The 18,644-nt window shown below is 40.5% G+C and overlaps 2 protein-coding genes and 1 non-coding gene across 4 annotated transcripts; 2 read left to right on the top strand and 1 right to left on the bottom strand.

Moving 5' to 3' along the window:
• Window positions 1-1,048: 1,048 nt before the first annotated feature.
• LOC124266960 (actin-binding protein IPP-like) lies at window positions 1,049-10,501 on the bottom strand. The gene is made up of 8 exons (XM_046701812.1): window positions 10,385-10,501; window positions 8,954-9,348; window positions 8,174-8,302; window positions 7,632-7,807; window positions 6,289-6,499; window positions 5,790-6,218; window positions 3,345-3,490; window positions 1,049-1,957 (listed from the first exon to the last, which is right to left on the bottom strand). The coding sequence occupies exons 2-8, from the start codon at window positions 9,297-9,299 to the stop codon at window positions 1,733-1,735; spliced, it is 1,662 nt and encodes a 553-aa protein (XP_046557768.1). The 5' UTR covers window positions 9,300-9,348; window positions 10,385-10,501; the 3' UTR covers window positions 1,049-1,732.
• Window positions 10,502-11,498: 997 nt separating this feature from the next.
• On the top strand, window positions 11,499-16,233 carry LOC124266954 (multiple epidermal growth factor-like domains protein 10). Of its 2 annotated transcripts, XM_046701806.1 has the most exons (6): window positions 11,499-11,583; window positions 11,811-12,026; window positions 12,377-12,514; window positions 13,173-13,310; window positions 14,316-14,447; window positions 15,619-16,233. In XM_046701806.1, the coding sequence occupies exons 1-6, from the start codon at window positions 11,520-11,522 to the stop codon at window positions 15,768-15,770; spliced, it is 840 nt and encodes a 279-aa protein (XP_046557762.1). In that variant the 5' UTR covers window positions 11,499-11,519; the 3' UTR covers window positions 15,771-16,233. The 2 variants fall into 2 exon arrangements, with proteins under 2 accessions (XP_046557762.1, XP_046557763.1); XM_046701807.1 differs by lacking the exon at window positions 12,377-12,514.
• Window positions 16,234-17,491: 1,258 nt separating this feature from the next.
• Window positions 17,492-17,630, top strand: LOC124266969. The gene has a single exon (XR_006895907.1). It is a non-coding gene; the product is annotated as a U4 spliceosomal RNA (small nuclear RNA).
• Window positions 17,631-18,644: the final 1,014 nt, after the last annotated feature.

Raw genomic sequence — 18,644 nt, 5'->3', positions numbered from 1 at the left:
TATCTCAGTGGGCTAGCACTATAAAACCAGCTTAAGTCTGGGCTAGTACAAGCAGCCTCACATACACACACACACGCATGCACGTCGTCATATGAGCGAAATATTCTCAAGCACGACGTTAAATCCAATTTCACCTCACCTCACACTTCTCAAATAACATCAACAACCTCTATCCTAAGAAAAACATAAGGTCAAATGAAACAATCATGTATTCTTTAACTTTTGTTGAGAAGTACCGGTATGTATGTAATCTCAAAGTGTTCAGCCTTCACATGTTCACCAGGTAAACAGTATTACTTCAGCACTACATTACTAGGGACGCTTGTTCCACACTCAGAATGGAATGCCCAGTTTATATACATGTTTTTATCCTCAAACTGCAAGGTACAAGTTACTCTGGAGTATGTCTGTGTCACAAGGAATACAAAAGTTTTCATCCTCAACCTGCAAGGTGCCAGTCACACTGGAACATGTCTGTGACACAAGGAATAGAAGTGAAAGAAGCTACAGATGCTCTGAGACTTAAGTTACAAAACAACAGAAAGCTGATATCACAGACAGAAAGACACCGTTCAAGCACTGGTAGTTAAGATTTTCCTCAAAACATCATTCACAGATATCCCTGTTTTTTTCCACATTCAGGTCCAATGCATCTGAACAGTGCATTAAAACTCATAATCTGATTGTGAATCATAAAAATTACAGTGAGTGAGTGAGTTGGTTTAACACCAATTTGAATAGTATTCCAATTATATCTTGTAGGGCTGTAACAATTCACTTGCATATTCACTGCGTCGAATCCCTTCATGAATGCAATTTGCTATTTGCGAACACTGGAATCAAATATTCATGATTCTTTTTAAACATGGGAGTTTATATTTGAATTTGAGTGTTATTTATCAAAACAAGATGATAAATGGATATATCAACGCTATATCAGAATTACAGTCAACACATACATATCTACCTTACATATCTTACATATCTAATTTGACAGTTATGTCGTCACTGGTCACTGTCATGAAATATTAAGACGGTCAACATGGTCAAAACATGTCAAATAATGTATTTTGTTATTGTTCTACTGAATATACTAAATAATACATTAGCTGTTGATTTCTTGGTATATTTGTTACCTAATATTCGTATTCATTACCCAGTATTTGTGATCTGCAGCATATTTGCCTCGTAGTGGATTGTTGCAGCCCAAGTATCTTGGCTTGTCAGCTTAATGTTGGATGAAAAGGTAGTTAAAGCCACAAGAATGGGATCGTGCTAACAACCTAGTAACAACTGGAGTGAAGCTCGATAGTCTACCCTCGGGACATCACGATGCATGGTAAATTGTGTTGCCTTTGAGTCACCTGTGCCCACCGTCGACAAGACTAACAACACTGACCATCCGTTCTCTATGTGTATTGTGAGACGATGATGATGATCTCAGTGCAGTCCATAAATACAGTGAGACTCACATTTTGCTTGTAAGACGACAAACAACAACCTGATTTCATGTCGACCGACTGCTGCGGTGTGACTCACACTTAATCGTGATCGGTCACACAACCACTGGCCATCTGTTCTCTATGTGTATTGTGATGTCAGAAAACAAAGATGATGATCTCAGCGCAGTCCAGGATTACAGTCTGACTCACATTTTGCTTGTAAGGCGATACACAACCTGATTTCACGTCAATCAACTGCTGCGGTGTGACTCTCGCTTGATTATGATCAGTCACACAACCACTACACCCGCTTCACACCTGCTTATTGTCATGCTGGTCAGCTTGACCCAAGTGTCTGTTTCAGGGTTGTAACGTTCCATCAGGTCAAGGGTGGCAGGGGCAGAGTGGTCAAGGGTGTACGTCCGGCCACCTATTGCATAGATTTGACCATTCACAGCGGCAACGCCAGCACCAGCCCTCCTCACAGACATCGGTGCCACCTCCTCCCACTTGTCCTGTGATGGAGAAAACATGATTATCGGTACTGTTCAAAGTACAATATGTGAACTACAGTTAAATTAAACAGGTTCAATTTTTATGGAACAATATCATTAATTTAATTCAGGCAAAATTATATTTGGTTTTAGAGATGATCCTATGGAACAGAATAGAACATATGAACAGAACAACTTCTCTTCCAGGTATAGGGGTGGACATAACTTTAAAATTGTTAGTGAGGCTCGGTACAGTGGTACATGTAAAATCACTTGCCCTGATAATGTTTCCACTATACCCACCGAACGTTTTCTTGTTGATTTTTTAAATAAACAACATAATTAACATTGGAATGTCAACTAGACACCGGTACAGTGTGATATACAAATTTCCTTGCCCAAAAGAAAAAACACTTGACTCGGGCATCGGGCAATGGGTTATTTCCACCCCTGAGGTACCGTTCATTAATAATAACTTGGTCATATATTGAAGATGGAACAAGTTTGATTTAAGTTTTATCAGATATTCTTTACTGAATGAATATCTAGAATGTCCAGCAACCAATGTAATTCTTAGGATAAGAGTGAATGCTACATTGTATTTTTACAGTATATTCCATGTTCTCTGGAGTGAGTGAGTGAGTTTAGTTTTACGCCACACTCAGCAATATTCCAGCTATATGGCGGCAGTCTGTAAATAATCGGGTCAGGACCAGACAATCCAGTGATCAACAGCATGAACATCAATAGACTACGCAATTGGGATACAATGACATGTGTCAACCAAGCCAGCGAACCTGACCACCCGATCCCGTTAGTCAGCCTCTTATGACAAGCATGGGTTACTGAAGACCAATTATAAACCTGATAACCTACTAATAGTACTATTGTCAGCACGGATCACACTGACTTACATCACAGAAGTGATTAACAGACCACACAGCTGCGTAAATAGTACTGAATCGCTCACATCTACTCAGAAAGCATAATTCAGCATGGTTTTCAGTATGGTCATGGTGCTATACTATGTAGATAGTCTTCCAATAACTTATCAAAGGGACACAACTCTTGCCATTACCTAAGAAATATTTTATCTTTCAAACAGATCAAAGATTTTAGCCATATCATATGCAAAATAAGATGTTGATTTATTAACATGCATATCACCATCTACACATTTTGGATAAGTATATTTTAATTATTTGCATATAGCTAATATCTGTTGTTTCATGTCAAACTTATGTCTGTTACAGTCATATATCCATACGCATGATAGACTACTGGGGTCCTCATCAGCACCCTTTCCTGTCATGAAACGTACACCAAACACATGACATTGTTCTTTTTCTTAAAATTTCTTGAAAATTAAAAAACTGCAAATATGAATCCAAAACCAGTCAAAACTCACATTTTCAATGGAGTATTTTTCCACAGATGCAAGAGACCCATGGTTCTCATTCCATCCCCCTACTGCATAGATATAGTCGTCGATGGCCGCGACGACCGACATACCCGCGGGACATGTGCATGTCACTGAGTCTCTGCCACTCATTGGTTACAGGGTTGTAGCTCTCCATGTGCCGCAACTCTGTGCTGCCCATGTCACTCAGACCTCCTATCACATAGATTAGACCTGGAACAGAGAGACAGACCAGGTTATCATGTCACTCAGACCTCCTATCACATAGATTAGACCTGGAACAGAGAGACAGACCAGGTTATCTTGTCACTCAGACCTCCTATCACATAGATTAGACCTGGAACAGACAGACCAGGTTATCTTGTCACTCAGACCTCCTATCACATAGATTAGACCTGGAACAGACAGACCAGGTTATCTTGTCACTCAGACCTCCTATCACAGACCTCCTATCACACTCAGACCTCCTATCACATAGATTAGACCTGGAACAGACAGACCAGGTTATCTTGTCACTCAGACCTCCTATCACATAGATTAGACCTGGAACAGAGAGACAGACCAGGTTATCTTGTCACTCAGATCTCCTATCACATAGATTAGACCTGGAACAGACAGACCAGGTTATCTTGTCACTTGTCACTCAGACCTCCTATCTTGTCACTCAGACCTCCATCACATAGATTAGACCTGGAACAGACAGACCAGGTTATCATGTCACTCAGACCTCCTATCACATAGATTAGACCTGGAACAGACAGACCAGGTTATCTTGTCAGACCTCCTATCACATAGATTAGACCTGGAACTATCAGACCAGGTTATCTTGTTCAGACCTCCTATCACATAGATTAGAGAACAGACAGACCAGGTTATCTTGTCACTCAGACCTCCTATCACATAGATTAGACCTGGAACAGACAGACCAGGTTATCTTGTCACCAGACCTCCTATCACATAGATTAGACCTGGAACAGACAGACCAGGTTATCTTGTCACTCAGACCTCCTATCACATAGATTAGACCTGGAACAGACAGACCAGGTTATCTTGTCACTCAGACCTCCTATCACATAGATTAGACCTGGAACAGACAGACCAGGTTATCTTGTCACTCAGACCTCCTATCACATAGATAGACCTGGAACACAGACCAGGTTATCTTGTCACTCAGACCTGGATCACATATAGTTTAGAGAACAGAGACAGACCAGGTTATCTTGTCACTCAGACCTCCTATCACATAGATTAGACCTGGAACAGACAGACCAGGTTATCTTGTCACTCAGACCTCCTATCACATAGATTAGACCTGGAACAGACAGACCAGGTTATCTTGTCACTCAGACCTCCTATCACATAGATTAGACCTGGAACAGACAGACCAGGTTATCTTGTCACTCAGACCTCCTATCACATAGATTAGACCTGGAACAGACAGACCAGGTTATCTTGTCACTCAGACCTCCTATCACATAGATTAGACCTGGAACAGACAGACCAGGTTATCTTGTCACTCAGACCTCCTATCACATAGATTAGACCTGGAACAGACAGACCAGGTTATCATGTCACTCAGACCTCCTATCACATAGATTAGACCTGGAACAGACAGACCAGGTTATCTTGTCACTCAGACCTCCTATCACATAGACTAGACCTGGAACAGACAGACCAGGTTATCTTGTCACTCAGACCTCCTATCACATAGAAGATAAGGTCAAGGTCACCCAAATCAACTGGTGTCTGCCTAATCCCCCAATTTAGGCTGTCATCAAAATTTGAAGATATTGGGTACAACATTGCATATCACGTTAACAAGAGTTATCATGTTAACAAGAGTTTGAAAAGTGTTTAAAGTGTCATGTGACCTTGAAAATAAGGTCAAGGTCCCCCAATGTAGGCTGTCACCAAATTTGAAGACATTTGGTATAACTGTTCATGAGATATCGCGTTAACAAGAATCAGGATGTACGTACATACGAATGCTGCTGAATACATAAGTTCCCCATTCCACATTGTGGTGGGGAAAATTAAGAAAAAGATAGTCACTGAATTACAAATACAAATTTGATAATAATCAGGATAGTAATAAATAACCTGAACATTATTCTGCCAGGTGCCTGATGAGTGAGTGAGTGAGTATGGTTTTACGCCGCGTTTAGCAATATTCCAGCAATATCACGGCGGGGGACACCAGAAACGGGTTTCACATATTGTACCCATGTGGGAACGAGCCAACACTTTAACCACTAGGCTACCCCACCGCCCAGGTGCCTGATGATGTATAATACAACATACATAACAAATACATGCTCAGCTTTTAATGCTAATAAGCATGAACATGCTGAAGTTCCTACAATTCCTAGTACATGTAGTAACAAATCACTATTTTGATAAACATGATTAGCATAACATCCAATAGTTACTGACCTTCATGTTCCACTACCCCCATGGCAAATCTGGGCACTTCCAGCTGGCCAATAATCACCCAGGCATCTGTCTGAAAGTCATATCTTTCTATCGTGTTCCCAATCTCAGAACCAATCCATCCTCCGAAAGCAAACAGGTAATTCTTGAACGAACACACTCCCAACCCACACCGAGGGTAGTTCAAATTAGGCAGCGTCGACCACTTGTTTATTGCAGGATCATAACACTCAACACTGTCGTTAATCAGAGCATCGTTCTCGCCGCCGATGACATAAATCTTCCTGTCGAGCACAGTCACCCCATGACCACTGCGAGCGTTCTTCATACATGGTATTCCATGCCACAGATGATGGAAAGTGTCATAGCGTTCCGCAGAGACCAGCGTCTCGATGTCACTCCAACGAGAATCCTTTCCTCGAGTGTAACCACCTATAACGAAAATATTTTTCCTTGCACTTTTCCTTGGCTGAAGCATGTGTGGGTGTGTTCTTGAGAGTTTAAGTTCTGAGTAGAGTTTGCGGTCCACTTTGTAGTCCTGAAGAAGTTTCTGCAGGGCTATCTTCAGGCTGATATCCTGGCACCTGTCGATACACGCATCTAGACTCTGTTGAGGTATTATGGGAAATCGGACGGGGCGCCATGACATCAAACACGTGCCTCTTTCTAACTGCAAGGTCATGGTGAATCCACTTCATAGCTGCATTAAATACCTGGAAGAGTTCCAGTAAAGCTCAAGTGCAAATAATCTCTTGTATTGTGTAATGTTCTTCCCTTTAAGGAAAGTCAGACCTCATTTTCAAAGGATAAGTTTTGCTGTGTTTGTTTGATATTTAATGCCACACTCAGCAATATTCCAGCTAAATAACAGTGGTCTGTAAATAATCAAGTCTTGACCAGACAATCCAGTGATTGACATCATGAGCATCTATCTACGCAATTGGGATACAATGACATGCATCAACCAAGTCAGCGGGTCTCAAACGACATGGATGGGATGCTGAAGACCAACTCTAACCCGGATTTTCACGGGTATCAAAGCATGAGAATCATCCCTTCAAGACATCATTATCCTGTAAAATAAACATGCAAACACGAGAGCATACTTTAATGCCATTTGGAACAGTATTCATGTCTTTACTTGTAAGATAATGGAAGAGGAAAGCCTGCAGTGATGTACGAGGGGCTATCAAATTGACAGCAGTACGAGTACCCCATGGGACTCAGTACTCGTACTGTCAATCATTCTTCAATATGCTTCACCGGATGGCCCTCGAGGACCAAAAACTTTATGACTGCTCTGTACTCAAGCTTATCCATTTCTGCCGTTTCAATAGGGGTACATGTGATTAGTTGTCACGTGACCGGAACCTAGCAACATGTGCATGTCGATATTACATTTATGTGAATGATATAAACCATTCTTCAATATCACACAGGTATTTTCATCATGCACATATCAGAAGTATTTTAGGCTAAAAACGTTTTGATAGCCCCTCGTAGGTCTTTGAAACCACCATGCATGTGTATAGTGTGAAAAGAAGTGTGAAATTCAAACAGATGATCATAGGTGACAACTGTGTCCAAAGGGACTTGAAGTACCTTAGACAAATGTGTCTAACTGACAATATAGAAGCTGCAGAGAATCAGATTTGGGTATGTTTGGTACAGCAACAGAATGATGTACTCCTGTAGTAGATCTGACATGTTTTCTCATGCTGCTGTAACAGTACATCTGAGTAACAATATAAACATAGAGAATGATGATGATGATGATGATGATGATGATGATGATGATGATGATGATGATGATGATGATGGTGGCGGCGGCAGTGGTTCACATACCTGAAGCTCCTGTTCAACCCTGAGTTTTTCACTGGACAGGAAATGTATCAGCACGTCTTTGGGCAGCGTAAGAAATTCTTCCTCTCGTGATACTTGCATAAAGTGTCCCTGAATGTAACTTTCTGCCTCGTCTCTCACATCCAGGCACTGGTGGGCATCAGCAAACAGGTAGATACCTGCAATACAAATGACAAACTGGCATTTGAGGATGTAGTAAGAAGAGTCTGTATTCTCCACAACTCCATGATCAACAGCTGTTATACTTTAAATACCCACTCAAACATGCCACAAAGTACATTGTTAACCATGATAATAAAACTCATGATTTGTTCGGCATAAAGGGAAATGTTTCTAACTTTGAACTGATTTTTTCATAAGAAATGCTTTCATGTATATGGCAGGACTTTGTCTGTATAAGTGAAATCGTCTAAATCTTGAAAACATATTCATTATGCTCAGGTGTTTCAACTGATGAATAAACAGAACTGATGTTTTCAACACACCAAGTAAATGTCAGAAGTGACTCTAACACTAGAACTGACCTAGAGAGTTGTCTGGTTGGAGCTGAGTTTTGAGGAACTCACTGCATGCCATGACAACATCGACCAGCCCCAGCATGTCACACACACCCAGAAGGTCCTGGCAGTTCTCTGATGTCACCTCCACTTGACCTGAAACACATACATATGTACCTGACTCTTTTACACCTGGAAACATGGTTCCAAAGCACCAAAATCAACTTTTCTGCTGCATCACTTGAATACACATTTTGTCAATTTTCTACTTAATTTGGTAATGATACAGAAGAATGTCATATAAAAAATTGGCAAAAGAATGTTTAAATCCTGATGCCATTATCTTTGAAAAAGACCCGGTAAATACCTGACAAACAAGTGCCAGAAAGTGTTAGGAAAATATCAACAGTCGCATTTCTTCAGTATTGACAAACTTAAAGGATAACAGCTTCTTTTATTTAGTGGGTAATGTTTGATACAGATACTGCAGGTTTGACAATGGTACAAAAATCTGTATCAAAATGTCAACCATGATAAAGTTTGTCAATATTCTACTTCCCAACGTATAAAATGCTACATTTCTTCAAGTTCAGTTCAGGGAGGTAACTCTAATCTAACATGTCTGGTAATGTATGAAGAGTTGCCTCCCTTGGACTGATAGCAGAATTTCATCATCGGTGTACCTCATGAATAAACCTTGGGAGTTCAAACTGACCTGAAAAATTCTGAATAATTATGAACCGAACTATATATATAGATTCCTTTATTAAATCACTAAAACAAAATAAGAGAACGGCATTCACTCACCTGAGTAAATAAAATTTAGGGCAGTTTCAAAGATGTATGCTTCTGTGTCCTGCAATGTTATCTCACTACTGCTCTGTTCCTGCATCCCGGAGGAGAACATGGCGCGGAAGTAGGGGCTGGCTGCAGACAACACGTGTCGATGTGCCCTGAAGCTCTTCCCTGCTACAGTGATTGTTACATCACAGAACAGAGCCTCCCTCCACAGATCACACAGGCCATGCAGCAACATTTCAGCATAGCAGGGAGCTGTGGGGTTGATTTTGGACGGAGTTTTGTCACTGCTTGTGTCTCGAGATATTGTTAAAGCTCTTGTGATTCGGCTGAGAAAGTCAAAGCTGGATGCCATCTTGACTGTTCACATTCACTGAAGTTCCAGGATTTTGTATTTTCTTGAACTGAAACCAAATGTTGGTTAAATTCATCATATCACAAGACAACAGTGTCACATGCAAGTCTCGAGCCAGGTCAAGTCTCTCTAGTCTCAATCAATATTAGCTTATGTTAGCACAGATATCAAAGACAACTTCCTTTCAAGCCACTCCTGTTTTCAAGCAACAACTTGTCAAAAGGTTTTGGTACTGAACCTGTAAACTTGAGAGAGACAGATGTTTTTTTAATTGCCACTATATTCAAGGCAATGTACTGTATTTGTTCATAACTGACAAAATATACCTTTTCCATCAAAATACCTGCTGTATATTATTTGGGAAAAACAGATTATTAAAATTAGACAATAGCTTGTAATGTGTATTTGTGAAGGTTAATTTTAATTCAGCACTGCACTCTTTTGGACTTGCTTAACAATACATACGTGCATGACTACGATGAAGTAGGGGATAACCACAGATAAGCACATTATACATCAATTAAGGTATCATACCCCAAACAATATATTGTCTGTACCCTGATCAGCATATAATATCATGAAAATTGTGATATACATATTTGTCAGCACTAATTTCCAAGATGAAGATAAGATGTAAATAACAATAGCTATGTTTCACATCCATCAGATGGTGATCTTCTTTTTATCATTTTCATATCCTTGGGGTACAAATAGATGTCAAATAAAAGTGGAAAGGTTTTCAACGAACAACAGTGTTCACGAAAGGAGAATACATTCGCGAACATGTTTTTTATCCAAGGATTCAACTTCATTCAAGGGTAGAGGATTGTGGACATCCTACCCTTAAGGCTTAACTAACTCTGCTTCGAAGAAGTAAAAGTGAAGCGAATGCAAAGATTTTTCTTGAGCTATATCCATTTCTTACAATATTATTTATCGATATAAGGTGACGAACGGATTTTTATCGCTCCAAAGGCAAAGATATCTTATATTTTCTCAAAGCAATGTCACATAGTGAATATGAATCTTCATCCGTGCAACCTCGCATAAGGAGAAACAAATAACTGGTCAAGAAAGCGTCTTACGTGTTTGACAGTCGTTGATGGTTTGTACATGCACAGAAGCTTTAATGTTGACAACTCGCAAGGTTTATTGATGCTTGTTAGAATTTCCAAACTCTTCATAACACCGTACGTTCTAGTCCACAACCGGTGATCTTCTTTTGCTGTTTTGTCAGTGGTCTTTATAGATGCGTAGGCGCATTCAAGGCATAAAACTTATATAAAATTCGGTGCATGGAGCTAGGTAAACTATTTCCGGTTCTTGGTATGTTAAAAATATGCACAAACAAAGAAACGAAACTGGCACATTTTCTGCGAAATTATCATTACTTACAATTTGTCAGTGTCAGATACGATAAATATATATATCGTATGGTAGAAAAATCAGTCGGTCGGTTGGGGTGAGTTCGGTTGATGACGCTAAGTGCAGAGTAGCAAATATTTAGGGCGTGCCTACTCGGTGTGGGACGACAGGCCAAGCTTATATTAGGTGATGCTGGTCTTGGACCTTTACCACATTGGTGCAACTCACGAGTTCGTGTTTACGTTCAAAAAGTTCAGAATATATCATGAAGGTATATATAAATAAACGTGTCTGGACCAGGCAAACCACTGGTCTCGTGACGTTGATCATACACGTCTTGTTACCTCGCCCGCCTGCTCCCGAGTTTGTTTTGACTGGAGGTGAGAAACTTGTGAAAAAAATGCGGATGACTTTACATGGCCCTGCGAGTACACTTGCCTCTGTTCACAAACAAATTAATTGCAGTGGATCACACCTCATCTTGAATCCTCATTCGGATATATATTCATATATTTACACGCTCGTAATTTCCCTATACTTGTGTCTGTTAACTCCTCCAGCACAGTTGGGGCAGTGAGGTAGCCTAGTGGTTAAAGCGTTCGCTCGTCATGGTTCGATTCCCCACATGGGTACAATCTGTGCAGCACATTTCTAGTGTCCCCCGCCGTGATATTGCTGGAATATTGCTAAAAGCGGTCACTCACTCACTCACTCCAGGACAGTTTGTCGTTTTTAATCAATGTACAATGGGCGTGACCTTGGGCTTGCCAGAGAAAACACTGTCCAGATGAACTCTTAACAGTCTTTGGAAAAGCGTGTATGGAGTTTCGTTAACGTCACGTGACGTAAAGAAACATGGCGGGCAGAGATAAATTTATTTTTTTGTATTGTGTTGATATTCGTTTCAGTCAGTGTATGTGTAGGTATGAATTTACTTTCTCATGCTTTCATATCAAACATTTAACAAGGTGTAATATGGATTTCATGTACACAATATTTTGTATACTCAATACTGGAATTGTACTTCTAACGTCGCTGCCAGTGACCTGACTCCTGTGTGTCAACCATTTGCAGAATATTTTAAATGAGGACGTGGGAAATATAGCAAGTCCGATCACTTACATCCACCGTATGTACTATTACCAGGTAACCAGCCTTCCCATGAAGACGCATCGGAATGTGAAGCAAGCGAAGATCCTCCAATCAGTACCGCCTCAGATGATACATGTGAAATGACAGGAAACGATGACACTTGTAAAAGAACCGGGAACGATGACACATATGAAAACAATGGGGATGATGACACATGTAACGAGACACAGCAATGCCCCAAAGGATTTCATGGAGAGAATTGTGATAAACGTAAGACATTATATCTGAATTTCTCATAGTCTCATACATGTAAGTAGTTACCATGAAGAAAGATAGCATAGACAAGTTGAAAAGTGTTTTGTTTTTGTTTTTGTTTTCATGTTAACAGAGTTGGAAAAGCACACTTGACAAGCAAGTTTCTATCTGGAAATATTTTTTTCAGCAGCGAATATAATGTAAAAAATTATCATCAAACACACAAAACAAACTCATAATTCCCAAGGCTAGGTGTGGTAAAATTTCTTTGTGTTTAAGTATTTTTGCAGTTGAACTGAGGTCTTGTCATGTTTAATTGAGGGGAAATCAATCCTTATTCTAACGGGCATATAGCTATGTTACAGCCTGCGAATTCGGCTCGTGGGGTCCACGTTGTTCGCTCCCCTGTGGTCAGTGTAAAAGGGGCGGTGTCTGTAACAACGTCAACGGCGTCTGTCCCACGGGCTGTGCTGATGGCTGGATAGGAAAATATTGCAATAAAGGTGCGTTTATGTTTTTTTGTCTGTCACTTATTAAGTTAAATTTGTCAAACCGCTTGTCCATATCCCTTTGCAAAAAGAATATATCCCTGTGTTAATTTTGTTTGATATGTTATACGATGTCAAAAACCTATGACAGTCTAATGGATAGAGGTCTTTCCGGAGAGGGGAAGGTCAGTGGCTGGATCCCTGACTACTTCTCCTAAAAACAGAGACAAAAGCGGGTTCTGTCCAGACCAATGGCATTAAGGGGATAAAACAATTGTGTCAGCAAAATGCGTTTGAGTATTAAACAACGGCATGGGTTTACTGTGCACTAGATAAAGGTGGCATTTGCTGGAGTACAACCACACAGGTTCCTATGTACAATCTTGACGGCAGCGTGAAGCACCATTTCTCATCCCACTTGATTTGTTAACCAAGCTTCATGTCACATCTGTTGGCATAGAAAGGGGAGAAAGCAAGAAATTTAAAAACCATATTGCTCCTGTCATCATAATGAAATCACAGGATGCAGTAATAGTTCAGTGTAGGGTTTGCTAATACTAAAGATATACATGATTTCACCAGATCATTTTATCTGTTGGGGTACACCTTCATGCTTGTGTAGTTATTTGATACTTTGGGTGCTGTTACAACTGTTTATCATCTAACTATTCAGTGTGTGACAGCGGCATGTGGGGCAGTGGCTGTAAAACACCATGCGGTCACTGTGCGGCCAGTGACGTGTGCGACCCTACGACAGGACACTGTCCCGGCAAGTGCTCTAATGGCTGGGTTGGAAAAGACTGCAACAAGAGTAAGTCCACTGAATCACGAGTATTGTACTGCCGCTTCTGTAGGTCGTTGTCACTTCGTTTACTTGTGTTCATTCGTTATTAAACGCCCCATTCAGCGTCAATCAGCGATAGTCTATACCCATAGAACGCCCTCTGTAAATACCCCAGTCTGGACCAGATAACCAAGTGTTTTGCATCCAGCACATGTGATGATATCATTATGATTATTGCTTGCAAAATCAAAAGTAATGTGTAGAAAATGAAACAGAAGCAAAATGAGTCTCAAGGTTGCATGATTTCTTAATTATCTATATAAACCATCCAAAGTAAAACACCCTTCTCATACATCAGAAAAGATATATGCTATCTTCACCTAGTTCGATGTCTTTTTCTTTTATGTTCTTTTTCATGATCAATCTCAAAGTTGCATGATTGAATGTTAAGTATCTATATAAACAATCCCTCTCACACAGTTATGGTAGAAGTTCCCCATCACACATCAGAAAAGATATGTGTTATCTTCACCCATATAAAAGTCTTTTCTTCAATTGATGTGTTCATGATCAAATTAATGGATGAAACTAATGCTTTTCGAAAGCCACTTCACCCAGATTCTGTACACGAAAAAGGCAAGAATATGACGTGAAGAGCTACCATATTGAAACACTACCATAAGATCACCGGCTGAGTACATTAGACTAACGCTGAATATATAATTTTGATTGTGGTAAATAAACCTATTTAAATTGAAAAGGAGGCAGACCAGAGATTCAGAACCTGAACCTGGGGAAATCTAGACTTGCTTCATTTAGGACTTTAGCACTGCAGAGAGGGCTTGGCAGGAGGGAAAATAATGTGGTTCAGGGACTGTGAGACAGACTAGGAGTACATTTACGGGATGTGATAGGAACAGAACGAGTTTCGCGATAGTTGTTTAGCGATTTCTCCACACATTTCCGTGATTTGTGGTCCTTGTGATTCATGCACTGTCATATTTCATCACATTATGAATATTCTTGTTTCAGAATGTATACATGGTCTGTGGGGTGAAGATTGTACCGTTATGTGTGGGATGTGCAAAAAGACGTGTAACAATGTGGACGGGACGTGCGATGGAGGTTGTCACAGAGGGTTCTATGGCGACCGTTGTCAGTATGGTCAGTGATTTACCCCAGGATTATGCCCTACAGGGAAACGTTAAATGTGATGTTTCCCCTCGAAATAGTAATCGGTACAGGCTGTTTGTTGTTTAACGCCGCACTCAGCAATATACCCATAAGGCGGGGGTCTGTAATGGGGTCAAGTCTCAACCAGACCTTCAAGATCAACAGCATAATCGGGTTTAAAATACAATGACACACTGCAAGTGTTTTAATATTACGTACACGTTTGTGAATGGTAAGTCTCAATCGAAACAATTTCAAAATAATTGAGTTGTGTTGGAAAATAATCCCCAAACACTGGGTGTGTACTTTCTTTTGTACTTCAGTTCATATAGAATAGGCTAATTCTTAAAGTATATATTACAGGTGTACTGTAGGTTCACTTAGGGTAAGCCTTTTTATGTCATGAGTGTTGAATACTGCATGTCGCAAATAGTAGTTGTGCATTTGAATTTTGACATGCTCCGATGATCAGGGATTCAAATTCCGGTTTCGTTTTGATTAAATTGTGGTGGGTCAGCATTGTGGTCGGGTGGTCAGGCTCCCTGACTTGTATGCCAATGTGCATACATCGACGCCAAGGATGGCAATCTCCAGATTGTCAGTTCCGGTTCCAACAACCTGAAGGAGCTAGAGTTCTTCATCGTGGCATGATCTTATATGAATGAAAATAAGAAAACACTAATCTTGAAAATTGGACTTATCCAAAAAACGTACCAAAACGTTACTAGGCTGAAAACAGTCACTAATACACTGCAAACGTAAGGTCCAAATCACAACTATGATACCCCTACCAAATACATTACAATGCGGGCGGTGGGGATAGCCTATAGTGATCAAAGCGTTCCTTTCTCTGGTCACGCTGAAGGCCTGGGTTCTATTCCCCACATGCGTAAAATGTGTGAAACCCATTTCAGGTGTCCCTCGTCATGATGTTGCTGGAATACAGCCTCGACGCCTCGCTATCCGGACGATTTCTGAGTGTAACCAAAATGTCCGGATAAACGGGATTCGACTGTATTGCTAAAAGCGGCGTAAAACTATATTGACTCACTCACTCACATTACAACGCAGTAGATGTAATCTTTTCTTCTTCTTTTTTTTTTATAGCAAATATCGAACGTGAATGTACACTTTACACGTTCATCCATTAATTGCTTTCCAGGGTGTGAAACTGGGACGTACGGTGTAAACTGCGAAGGCCGATGTACAAACTGTCGTCACAAACAGTGTAACGGCATTCTTGGAAACTGTCTCATTGGCTGCAACAAGGGCTGGACGGGCATCAAGTGTGACAAGATTGCAGGGAGCGCCTGACAGATCACCTTCAGATAGAACCAATAGAAACACAAGTACTCTGAATGAAGATTCAGAAATCATCTCATTCACCGTTTTTAGTCATCATATAGCCTGGATATTGTATGCTATTGATCATATTCATCAAGCCTTGTCAGATACTTTGTTGTTCTTTTGTGATTGTTATTACATTATGACAAGTTACTATTATTTGTTCACAATTTGTCTTTTTCTGAAATCAGTGTGTGTATAAATTTAACCGACAGTCATTCAACATAAAGGTGTTTTACTATATTCACGGATAATGTTTTCGTTACATATTTTGTATCCTTTGGGTAACATTTTTAAAAGCAAATTTTACTAGGACTCATTGACTACAATTAAATGATTGAAAACTGTCTGTAAGTGATACTTACATTTTCAAGCACGCTCGCCTCGCTACCACAAACAGTTTCAAGTGTTTTTATGCCTAACCACCCCAACCACACACACACACACACACACACACACACACACACACACCCCATCGTAACGCGTGTTGCAGGGAATGCACGTGCACGCTTCAGAAACGGACATTCTTCATGTGAATTAAATTCTTTCGTTGTAGTCTCAGTGGAAGCTAACAAGAACGGTTTCTAAGCTTGATGTGGGCGGTGGGGTAGCCCAGTGGTTAAAGCCTTCACTCGTCACGCCGAAGGCCGGGTTCGATTCCCCACTTCATGTGTACAATGTGTGAAGCCCATTTCTGGTGTCCCCTGCACCGATATTGCTAAAAGCGGCGTAAAACCCAACTCACTCAAAGCTTGACTCAGACAAGTACACCACTATTCAGTTGGATACGTAAACTAATAATTGGGTAGGTTCATTATTGACGTGTTTCTGTTCTGATTTTTCAGTGATGAATAAAAATAGTTTTGTTATTTCATTGTTGACTGATTTATCCTCAGGTAATTCAGAGACCATATATGGTCTCTGGGTAATTCCACGGTTCCTGGTAGAATTTTATGCATATTGCAATGCGTGGACAGTTGTTTTTTCTGCTGTGTGAATTGTTATAAGGTTTAGTTTTCATTTGGAGGTATAAGGCAGAATTGCTCCGGATGAGTCCAGAACGATGTCTACTGAGTAGCTTCCACAGACTCAGTGTGCGCTTCCTAAAAAGCGATTTGCCGCGCTTAAATGCTCCTTAATTTCGCGCGTTTTGCCTTCACAAACTATAGACAGGAGCCCAGTGAATTGTTTTTTATCCTTACGGAAAGATGGCTGTTTAGTCAAACACACCAACCTGGTTGTTGTAAGCCCGGATTGGATAATATCTTACTGTTGTCGGAATGTTCTGTTACTTGGTTCAACCCAGGGAAAGAGACGGCTAGTTGTTTCAACCCCACTCACGCACAGTTGTCGGACAGTTGCGACGCGCACCCGAGTGAAAATACCAGTCTGTCACATACCGGAAGTGACACTGGGAGCGGATATTACTTTATGTCTAAATTTAGTACGTTTCGTTTCGGTTTAGTTCATGAATTCATAACCGAACTGGCGCCACAACACGCTCGCCTTAATACGTTTTATATAATTCACAAACTTAACAACACAGTTAATTCAGTGTTTGTAATAAACACAATAATTATATCGGACAATTTGATTTATATTGTATACATTTCTTTTACATTTTAATTTTGTAACTGTTTTTTTAACAAAATATATTTTATAGACCATGAAAATGAATTCGTAATATCTTTAGCTTTGCGCAGTGGCGGTACCATAGCCAATGAGGTTCATCCGAGGCGTGGTTATTGCTAGTTGAAAACTAATCCCAATACCCCGCGCTGACGCCCTTCACTGGGCGGCATGCGCAATTTTTGAAGGCTCCTACGGGAGCAATTCTAAAATCAAATCAAAATAGACCGAAAGAGAACAATCTGCCGAGGGAGGTGGGTTGTAGTAGAATGCTATCCTACAAACTGTGTAGGAGTTCCCGTGAGATGGCTTTCCGTATACATGTACATATATATTACAAAAAAAAGTCTTATGCATGACGATGTTCATCAGAAGGGATCCCCTGCAGTCAAGTAATGGTGACAGTTGTTCGCTTCGGCAGGCGTGGCTCAACATTTTACATTCATTGGGACATGATTGCAAGCAAAGAATAATGACCACGTGATCATATCAGCTTGAAGGAATTACAACGAAATTCATTCTTTTGCTGATTGGTCAAACGACGTCACAGTGCTTCGTTGCATAGGAGTACTGCTAGTCAGAAAATCGATGAACGAAGTCCCGGTTTACTATCCAGATGGGGCAGGATAGTAACCCGGGGCTTGGTTTATCGATTTTTCTTTATCGATTTTCTGACCCGCAGTGGGGGCCTATGCTTCGTATTTGAGAGAAATATATGCCATCATCGTTTATTTTATTTTGATGACATGCTATTGAGTATATCCTTCACGAAAAGTTGGGTTACTGAATATCTTTCACTCCTATCTTAATGCTTAGTCTCTTACTTAAAGCTCGGGATTAACGCCGTTCTAGTCATTCGTGTCCGATTATACCTCGTCGCGCGATGGTAATTCTCTAATCAATGGACAAACTCGACACCAAGTGACTTAGGTTTGACGTCGCTTGACGTCGCCTGCATGATGAGTCAGTTCAAAGTTGGGCTGATCCCAGACGTTGACCGCTTTGGGGAACCCAAGAGCATGGTGTGGACAAACCGAGAAACAGTCTGAGGGAACAGCATGAAGATGAGATGGGACATTTTAGGTTGCTTATTTCGCAAGCGGTAGAGGTGTTAAATAGATGCGCCCCTAAAATCTTTACCGTCCCCCTTGATGATTTCGATATCAGTTCTTTGGTCACATGATAATAAACGAACGCTTAGTCTCTGAATATATT

The sequence above is a fragment of the Haliotis rubra genome, unplaced genomic scaffold (assembly GCF_003918875.1).
Source record: "Haliotis rubra isolate DU_JTF1 unplaced genomic scaffold, ASM391887v1 Scf129, whole genome shotgun sequence".
NCBI classification, from domain to species: domain Eukaryota; kingdom Metazoa; phylum Mollusca; class Gastropoda; order Lepetellida; family Haliotidae; genus Haliotis; species Haliotis rubra.
Note: the sequence above shows the minus strand (reverse complement) of the source record. Positions and strands in the feature narration are given on the sequence as shown.